General features: G+C 38.9%; 1 protein-coding gene across 1 annotated transcript in view; it reads right to left on the minus strand.

Annotated features, from left to right (window-relative positions):
* Nucleotides 1–402: 402 nt before the first annotated feature.
* Nucleotides 403–10508, minus strand: part of MFSD4A (major facilitator superfamily domain containing 4A) — a 53247-nt gene continuing 43141 nt past the window's right edge. Inside the window, exons 5-10 of the mRNA XM_015817792.1 lie at nucleotides 9808–9923; nucleotides 7922–8095; nucleotides 5667–5814; nucleotides 4489–4559; nucleotides 3377–3497; nucleotides 403–2205 (exon numbers count right to left, since the gene is read on the minus strand). Coding sequence (XP_015673278.1) covers nucleotides 2144–2205; nucleotides 3377–3497; nucleotides 4489–4559; nucleotides 5667–5814; nucleotides 7922–8095; nucleotides 9808–9923 — 692 coding nt within the window. The 3' untranslated portion in view covers nucleotides 403–2143. The remainder of the gene's footprint in view (nucleotides 2206–3376; nucleotides 3498–4488; nucleotides 4560–5666; nucleotides 5815–7921; nucleotides 8096–9807; nucleotides 9924–10508) is intronic.

The following is a 10508-nucleotide window of genomic DNA, read 5'->3' on the forward strand; positions in this document are numbered from 1 at the left end:
ATATATTTAGTATAAGCCATCCAGAGAGCTTTGGCCATTGAGCAGTCTAGAAAAAAGAATAAATAAAGCAATAACTCAGGTTTTCAGCTTGATAATCTAGATAAGTATGGCCAGTTTGATGCAGGCTTGCTAGTTAAAGTTTATAATTTTAAAGATAACAAGAGCCTAATTCTGGACCTCCTGTACTGCAGACTTTGAAATAACTCTGTCAAGCAATTTGAAGAATATTGCTTGCTAAATGTCTCTTAGGGACCTGCAAAGCATTTTGAATGATACTTCCTCAAATTTGGAACACCTGTTTTCCAGATGCAACATTGTTTTGAAATGCAGCATAATGTTTTACCTAGTTATAGTGTCTTTTATGAGTTGAATCAATTGATAAAAGACTCTCCAAAGCAAAGATTGTTAACATAACAATTTTTTCACATTTTTTTGCCTTAGGCTGCATCTACAAAAAACATTTTTGTTGCAGATTGTTTTACTCAGAGTTCACACAATACGTTGATCCATACTTTGCTTAATGTGGGTTATAAAATAAATCACAATTGGTTGCATTTATATGACATAAATCATCTCTTACAAACCACAAACTCTGGATTTGAACTGCAATCAAAATAAACTGATTTATAAATACAATCAAAATAAACTGATTTATAAATGCAAATCAAGCAAACAACATGATTGAAGGCTAAAATTTTCAATCCTTGTTTGTATTTTGGTATGAGCTATATTTGGCTATAAAGTGATAGATTGGATGCTGCGTTCCAGCAACTTAAATTTATTCTTAATTTTAATATATTACCTGTATAATTAATTTTTCACTCTCACATAATAAATACGGTATGGAGACCTTTCTTTTGTAGCAGCAGAAGCTTCTATCTTCATCAGCTTCAGCTTTGCATAATGCCAGAATTTTCACACATGAAATTGATGCTACTATTGACCTTCTGGTCTAGAAATTTAAAAATCTAGAAATGGGCAATTAGAAAAGTTTACACTCATCTGAATATATAAACTTGAGTACACGTGCTCTGTAATAAGGACAGTATATTTTAAGGTTTAAACAACATGGAAATCAAAGATGAGGGTGCATACCCATGCAACATAGCAATCTGAAAGCCACATTGCAATACAAATTTAGTATATACAATTTTGAAATGAGAAGTGCAACAAGCCTCTTAGAAAAAATAGCTTAAGTAATGTTGCGGAGTTCCATCTTGGTCACTTCACAAGTTCATGCAACAATACCATATTTAACATTCCTTCATATATACATACAGATGTATACCCCTGGCACAGTATTTGCAATTCCCACCTATCCCATTACCTTCATTTGAGCCGGTCATGAGAATAGCCACCACTTATTTAGTACTTCTCAAGTTCTCTTCCTGGAAGGCACCTATTATACAATATTGCACAATTGCAAGAGATGTAACATTTGAATTCATGTATTTTAAAATTTTTAATACTTCAGGACTTGGGCTTTTCTGACTAATAAAGTAGCCCATCTGGCTTATACCATTTAGTAGGCTAATGTTAAAAGGCCAGCTTATACTGATTCAATCAAGCTTAACCCACCTTTACTTGAATTGTATACTATACTATCTACAGTGTCTAAGGCTTTGCACCACCAGAACATAGTAAAATCCCATCTGGGGACAGACAAAACTTGAATACTTCAAGCTGGGTGGCAATTTCATAACAACATATTTATTCTGGCTATGTACACCACCAAGGGTAGAGATTTTTAAAAATTTCCTGCAACAAAGAGTTTGCAGCATACATAATTAAGAAGGGTGCTTTCCAAATCTTCCTACATATAAAATACTAGTATATCCCCATCCCCACCCCCAGTTTCCTGTCAGCAAGGTCTGTAAAATGACAGTAGGACATTTTTCTTCAACTGTGCTTTTGAATGGACTTTAATTGATCATATATCAAAAGTTTGGCCTCTTTAGGATTCTGCAGATTGTCCCTTGGTCTTTGTTGTTATGACCATTCCCTTCTAACCATAAATGGGAATGAACTGTAATCAAGGAGTTCAATTGTAGAAAAATCAGGTAGTTTCAAATCAGGCTTTGATAACAAATCTTTCAGCTGAAATGACCATGTGCTTGATCCAGGTAAGAACTTGCTGTTTTATTTAGCTCTGATAAAGTCCATGTTCGCCTATTGCTGGCTGCTTGTCAGGTGATACATCCATATCTACAAAACAAGATTTTGAAGCTGTCATTTAAAATAAAATGTCAAATGTCCTTCACTGGCTGTTTTTAAAAACATCATTAAAACACCACATACTTTCTCCCCCTACTTGCTTTATGAAGTAATATTAGTACTGGCTTACAACATGCAATGAATGTGGATGAAGACTTGTACTTCTAGACATCAATTTTGGCAGGTGCTATTCTCCAAAATGTGTATTCTCCAATTCATACATACATTACTCCTTTGTATATGTACTAGCACCCAGGATATCTCATGAAGTAGAACCAAGTCTTGCATACAACTGACTTGTAAATGGGACAGTTTACATGGATTCATGACTACCAAGGTAAACCTCCTCACTAAAGTGCACAGCAGTAGCAGGATTCATTTCTGTATTTGTTGGCTTGAAAAATTGTGCACGTAACACTTCTTGATCATAATACTAATAATCAGGGCTTTTTTTGGTCATAGAATGCCTACAACAGAGTTCCGGCACCTTTTTTGTATGGAACCTTGTAGGGTAGGCAAGGCGGGTTGTATAACGTGTGTGAGTTCCGGCACTTTTTTTTTTTTTTTCAAAAAAAGCACTGCTAATAATTAAAATAATTCTGACAGCATTTAATAGAAGATTCCATGGGAAATCCTGCCTTTCTATAGGAGGCTGGACTATTAATCCTTCAACGTAGGCCATACTGGATTGTGCAGCCTGGGAATGGAAGCCCACAGGTTCCTTTTTCTTGATGTGTAATATCAGATTCCTTATTTCCATGCTTAATTAATTCTTCAATGGAAATGGTGTCAACTGTAATTTGAAAATGTACTTTGCCGGAGGTTTTAATCTCTAAACGCAATAAAGAAAACTTAACTACTGATTATTTATTTAGTGTTTATAGACTTTTTTCCACCCATTTTCTTGGCTTCATTTTCCATGGTCTCCTTGTCCAAGAATAAGGAAGGTAAAGGGATATGTGGTTGCTTGGGCATTCAGTCCAGTCCAAGCAGGAAAGAGGGAAAGGAAGCAGCTGTAAAATAAATGCTTCCTTGAATTTTTATAAAATTCAGAGTTTTCCCTGTCTGTTCTGCAGGAACATACACCCTCTTCCACCTGGCCTGCCTTCCTTTCTTTTCAGAAGTGCTGCTGCTGGTTGGGGGAACAAGCTGGCAGTCTCACCTGATTGGGACTGAGGGTGAATCCTGTGGAAAAATAGAAGGAAGACGTAGAAAGTAAAGGCCAAAGCTCCAAAGATGGTTCCACACACCAGGAAACTATAGCTTCCTTGATCATGAATGATCTGACAGAAAGAAAACAAGGTGTTTTAGGTTTTCAAGTTTTGGATACTGTCTTAAAAACTAATGAGCACAATCTATTGTCTGGCAGGAAGAATAACGTTAAAGTGCTCCAGCATTGCTGACTGAGCTTATGCAGACTTCATTTCCCTACTGAAGAAGTTTGTGCCAGACTGTCTGACCTTCAGGAAAGTAGCAAATGCCATCTGCTTCCCCAGGGTTTCTACCTGCCGAACATTAGTGTGTGTTTCCACACTATGTTTGTGTGTGCATGGGAAGACTTGCACTTCAAGAAGTGCCAAAAGCTCAGAAGCAACATGATTACATGAAGAAATGCTTTTTCCATTTCTTCAGTTTAAACATCAGAGTATCTTTAAGTTTCAATCTATTAGCAGATCACAGTTCAGTGGAAATGTGCACACTTTGCAACATATGATTACTACTGGCTAGTCTTTCCATATGTTAGAAATATGTCTTGTAGAATTTTGCTAGCTTTCTTTGCATCCCTTCTCTACAAATTGCTACCTATGCTAGAGCAGGGGTCTCCAACCCCCGGTCTGTGGACTAGCACCGGGCTGTGGCAAATCTTTTTCCGTGGACCAGAGGTGGTGTGATTTCGTGTGCTGCCTGCATCCAGCGGATTAGGCTTCACTTGTTTGCACAGCCCAGTTGCTGGTATGCCACAGCCCAGTACCAGTCCACCGATCAGGGTTGGGGACCCCCTGTGCTAGATTTGCGTGCCCCAAATCCCATGTATAGTTTCCAGCATTTTATTTATATAAAAGACTCACATGGGGCATCTCCATGTAAGGCTTTTCAGATACCTTTTCTGAAATTCATTTGGTCCAGATACTACTAAGCTAGCTGAACTAGCAGTCTTGGTATAAAGTTTCAATTTCCTCTTCAGTGGTTGCAATTTTCTCTTTATTTCCTGGGAGGCAGTTAGATGTTAATTTACATCCAGTAGGGTGTCATTTTGATATCTAATATACTTACCGACCCTACCAGCAACTGCAGAACCATCTCTCCAATTCCTGCTCCTGTCACCAATACAGTAGTGGCACAGCCTGGAATTAAAAAGTTGGTATCTGTTTTAATTATGCAGATAATATAAGACTGTAATGTAATGGCTGAGACATTCAGATGTAAATGGGAAAAATTAATCTGTAATATAAATGACTTGTCAAGAATGCCACCTGTCTTGTGCCAAGGTCCAAGATAAACATTCAGTGTTAATGTGCTCCCATCAAAACAAATAAGGAAGAAAAAGACATGAGGATTTGTGGTTTATTCACTCTGAAGAAAAAAAGTAATCCCTTGAGACTCCTTTCACTTTCAGCATTTACCCAGTAATGTGGCAGCATCTAGCTAACCTTGGCTGATTTAAAAAAAAAAACTCAACGAGGTGTGGTCCTAGTTGTATTTTGATGGGCATGATTACCAAATATCAGGGTAGTAGAGAAGACTGGGAAGTTGAAAAAACATCCCAGAGGAAGGAACAAGAAACTACTTCCATTTGGTTTCCAAGAAAATGACATGGACATATCAATGAAATCATCAGGAGTTGAATTCAACTTCGCTAATATATTACATTATTTTATACAATAATATTACATTGTATATACAGGACAATATTGTATAGTATTTAACAATATGCGTATCAAATCTGGGGCAAGGCAAATAATACCCAGAATGGAAGAAATAAGGTATGACAAACAAAACAAATCATTTCAAAGCATTCTCTCTTAGAAAGGCTGGCAGAATATCAGGAATTTATTTGCACAAAATGAGAGTTCTGTGAGAGTGAGATAGGCAGAATCCCCATTACTGACTAATTTAGCATCACTCAGCAAGATCTGAGCCAATGTAAATCAATCTTCCTTTCGGCTGTTTTGGCACAATGATGGTAACTCTAGAACAGTGTTTCTCAACCTTGACAATTTTAAGGCATGTGGACTTCAACTCCCAGAATTCCACAGCCAGCATTGCTGGCTGTGGAATTCTGGGAGTTGAAGTCCATATGCCTTAAAATTGTCAAGGTTGAGAAACACTGCTCTAGAAGATAGTAAGTCATTAATGGGCTCCTGCCACGGGTCCTACCACCTGCTTTCCTAAGCTGGCATTCTCCAACTACTAATTTCCTAGCAAAAGAAAACACAGGGAGAGACTTTTACCTTTGTACTGGAGAATGTCCTCAGTGTAGGCCAGCACACTGGGGAATGTGCTGCTGAGGAAGAGGCCAAGAGAGGCAGTCCCCACAAAGAGAAAAACCACACTGGTAGAAAAAATTAGGAGCAGGAAGAAGGTTATAAGCACTCCAACCTGCAATGACATTAATTGGGAAAGTGGAGAAATCAAGATAAGTCAAACTCATCTGTGAAATAAGGAGCAGCAATTACAAAAATACATCACAAAGAAAATAATACAGGTGAAACTCGAAAAATTAGAATATCGTGCAAAAGTTCATTTATTTCAGTAATGCAACTTAAAAGGTGAACCTAATATATGAGATAGACTCATTACATGCAAAGCAAGATAGTTCAAGCCGTGATGTGTCATAATTGTGATGATTATGGCTTACAGCTCATGAAAACCCCAAATCAGAAGCGTCTTACCTGGGCTAAAGAAAAACAGAACTGGTCTGTTGCTTAGTGGTCCAAAGTCCTTTTTTCTAATGAAAGCAACTTTTGCATCTCATTTGGGAACCAAGGACCCAGAGTCTGGAGGAAGAATGGAGAGGCACACACTGCCAAAAGCACCAAAACCTGGTTCAATGACCGTGGGATTACTGTGCTCGATTGGCCAGCAAACTCGCCTGACCTGAACCCCATAGAGAATCTATGGGGCATTCCCAAGAGAAAGATGAGAGACATGAGACCGAACAATGCAGAAGAGCTGAAGGCCGCTATTGAAGCATCCTGGTCTTCCATAACACCTCAGCAGTGCCACAGGCTGATAGCTTCCATGCCATGCCGCATTGAGGCAGTAATTGCTGCAAAAGGGGCCCAAACCAAGTACTGAGTACATATGCATGCTTATACTTTTCAGAGNCTTGTTTTATTGATTGCATGTAATATTCTAATTTTCTGAGATTGTGGATTTGGGGTTTTCATGAGCTGTAAGCCATAATCATCACAGTTATGACACATCACGGCTTGAACTATCTTGCTTTGCATGTAATGAGTCTATCTCATATATTAGGTTCACCTTTTAAGTTGCATTACTGAAATAAATGAACTTTTGCACGATAGTCTAATTTTTCGAGTTTCACCTGTAAGTACAACTACAAATTCTGAAATCAGCATCTAAAATTGTAAGAGAAGGTGAGACAGAGCGTGGGGAGGAGTCAAGAGAGGAATCAATCTGGAGTCATTATGTTCCCCCTTGAATTCTATTAACTCTTTATCTAGTGCCAAATTACGCTGACCATTGGTTGACTAAATGTTTGTGTATAGGCTTGATAAATACATCTTCTTAACTGGAGCTTAATGTATGGTCCCAGTTCTTCATGCCTGACAAAAATGTTCCAAGAATCTTTGCTTGATACTATTTCAGATTCTGCAGGAAATGTTTAGGAGAAAGAGAAGGGTTGCCCCAGATTGACTTAACATGGCCTCTCATTGCTCTCTTACTTCAGCTTTGATACCTTGCCACCTGCAGCAAAGAACCATAAATATACCGAAATAGGAGCCAACCTTTTGAATGGTTGCTGCTATTTTACTCCAGGGTTTTGCTACTGTATTGTCTGTAGTGTAGTTTTCTTAACATATACTGTACGTAGTTAATGCCATTGTTTTGTTTTTACTTAATTTACTTCAGAGTAGTATTTTTCAGAGTTAGGAAAGAGTATGGAACCTGCCACACAGAAAGAAAGGTAGGATACGTGGCTACAGGAGAATTGATAAAAATGTCTCCATACAGTGCAACCTTCCTCTATAGGAGAGATCCTTTATTCTTCCACGAATAATGGATCATTTGTTGAAAGACACTTCTGGATATGAATGATCAGAATCATAATTAGTGATTGTTTTATAGTTGCACTTTGTCTTAATCTACACTATATATTACACTGAATTAGAACAAGAGAAGTGTTTTGTTTTATTTTGTCTAAAATACAAATATTTTTAGGAAAAGAATATAATAATACCATTAATTACAGCATTTTTTTAATGGCATAGCAACTCCAAAAGAACTTCTGGAATTGAAAAAAATGTATAAAAAGATTGCTTTGTTGGAAATCCTAAATTTAACATTAGACCTACGGTTCATATGAGTCCCTGAAGGGAAAATATATTAATCTATCCCCAGCACTCCCCAACATGACACCCTCCAGATGTATTGAGATACATTCTACTTATATATCATGACAATTAACACAAAAAAAATCACAAAGTTTGTTATTCTCTGGGTGCATAAGATTTAGCCATACCACGTTGATGAAAACCATGGTTGCTGGCTTCATTCTGTAGGAGACAGGGATGGAAATGAGTCTGCCCAGTGTGATGAACCCCCAGAAGAGACTGGGCAGGTTGCCAGCCCTCTTGTGTCCCACCGAGAGTGGCTCCTCTACTGCATAGCTGTACACAAAGCCAGAGTATTCGCCCTGAAGAGATGAAAACATGCTTCATTATATTTGCACTCTTTTTGTTTTAAGAAATGACTATAGCATTCATCTTTTATTCATTCAGATGATTTTTAACAATATATAATTATAGTTCTCTATACCAGAGTTCCTCAACCATTCTGACCTTGTGGACTGATGGGGAGAGAGAGGGGATGGTTTCTTGAGAGTGGCCAGCAAGCATGCACACATGCACAGCTCCATTTGCATAGTCAGCATGCATGCTGTTCATGCAAGTGAGGATATGCGTGTGTGCACATTCTTGCCTGCCAGAGGTTGGGGACCCCTGCTCTAGACCAGGGCTTTTCAACCTTTTCACCCATTGTACCACTTTTAGGATATGGCAATATCCGAGTACCACCAGTCGCCTACCAAGGTGTCAAAAACTTGATGACCCAAAAAAAAAAAAAAGGAAAAAGGTGATAAAGTACAGGTAGTCCTCGACTTACAACAGTTCGCTTAGTGACTGTTCAAAGTTACAATGGCACTGAAAAAAGTGCCCCCCAAAGCACAGCCGAGCAAGACACCTGCCTGCCCGCCCGGCTGTGCTCTTCCTCCTGTCCAAGGTTTTCATTGTTGTGAGCATTTCTGTTGAAGATTGGCAGTGGGGGTGGGGTGGGGGGTGTTTGGTTTTTATTCCCCCGGTCTGCTGGGTGGTTGCAGCAAGTTTTGGTCACTTCCCATGACCCTGGGACACTGTGACCATCATAAATATGAATCAGTTGCCAAGCATCTGAATGTAAATCGCAAGACCCTGGAGATGCTGCAACATTCCAGCTGATTGGCGCTTCTTCTAGGCTCAGCAGAAGCACCAGAATCAGTGCTACTTTCCAGCTGATCGGTGCTTCTTCAGGGCTTAGCAGAAGCACCAGGATCAGTGCCGAGCTCCAGCTGGAGCCTGGCACTGATCCTGGTGCTTCCGCTGAGCCCTGACAGGCCCAAAGAAGCGCCGATCAGCTGGAAAGCGGCACTGATCCTGGCGCTTCCTCTGAGCCCTGCAGCTCCAGCCATCTCTCACTCAGGCTTGTGCGGTGCTGCCACCGGTTCAGCTCATTCCCCTCCCCCGCTACCACTTTTCTAGGATGGTCATGTACCACCTGCCAGGTGCCAATGTACCACAGGTGGTACCCATGCCACTGGTTGAAAAGCCCTGCTCTAGACAATGTATAAAAGCATTAAAATCCTTTAAACCAAAGGATAGAATTTAAAAAGTCATTTTTAAATCTATTACACATTTTTTTAAAAAATTCCCGCAATCACTTAACTTGTGCTTGTGCTTGTTAGAATAAGGTATTAGTTGCCGGCAACAAAATAAAAGGAGGGGAGAAATACACATTTTTAAAAATGTAAGTAGCTGGGTAAAAAGTGTTCTGCCCTTGCTTGGAGCCAAAGAATTTTACCAAGAGAGCAACAGCCAACAATCAGCAAACTTGTGAGAAAAAAAAAAAAAGGAAACAGATTAAATGTTTATGGATTTTGGAACATGTGAACATTTTAAGTCAGCTGCGGAGATCACACCTGAAACAAAAATAAATTATCTACATGTAGTTCCTCAGCATCTCCGTGGGCCTCCCTCAATTTTCCATTCTCCAACTGGGCAAGCCCCAATCTCTGAAGCAGCTTGATTAGACCTGGGAAAGCTACTCTTATAGGACAGATGCGGGCCTGATGTTTTCTTTGTCACTTGCCCTTACCAGGATCCCGTCTGTCATAAAAAGGAGAAGAGCTCCAGTCACATGGACACCAAAGTAAGAACAAGGAAGTCCTCTGAAATTCTTGCTTTGGCAGCATCCAAAGAGGTCATCATGCCCTGGGGAAAGAAAACAATGCAATGTAAAAATATTGATTAAATTATTAGTACAGCCATTTTCTAAACATGAGTTTAACATAACTCACACTGAGGATTTAAACAACTCTCATTTTGATAACTTTATATTTATGCATTTATAATTTTGATTTCTTTGGGTGCCCATTCCAAACAATTCTTGTTGTCTATTCCTAGTATATTCAAAAAGAGGAAGAAGGGTAATAATTTCTGTGTCTCATAGTTTGTTGGTTTCAAAGCATAATGTTGTGTTAAAGAAGTGTATGATATCATTCTTCCCTCACCAAACTCTGTTGAAATTTGTAATTATTACAAAGAAAGAACTAATCAAGATATAAGATCATACAAAAAAGATATAAATTTTAAAATGAAAAAAAATCCTTATCTACAAAAGATGTCCAGGTGCGTTAGATACAGTGCTAATGATTCCTAGTCAAATTAGTCAACAGATTGTGATAAGGAGCCATGTACTCTATCTGAAGAGTACCAGCAAGAGAAAGGTAGAATAAAGGTAGAGCTATGGTTAGAACGCAGTATTGCAGGCTAATTCTGCCAACTGCCAGCAGTTCG

This window comes from Protobothrops mucrosquamatus, unplaced genomic scaffold, assembly GCF_001527695.2.
Source record: "Protobothrops mucrosquamatus isolate PMUCROS unplaced genomic scaffold, P.Mucros_1.0 scaffold638, whole genome shotgun sequence".
Lineage (NCBI taxonomy): Eukaryota > Metazoa > Chordata > Lepidosauria > Squamata > Viperidae > Protobothrops > Protobothrops mucrosquamatus.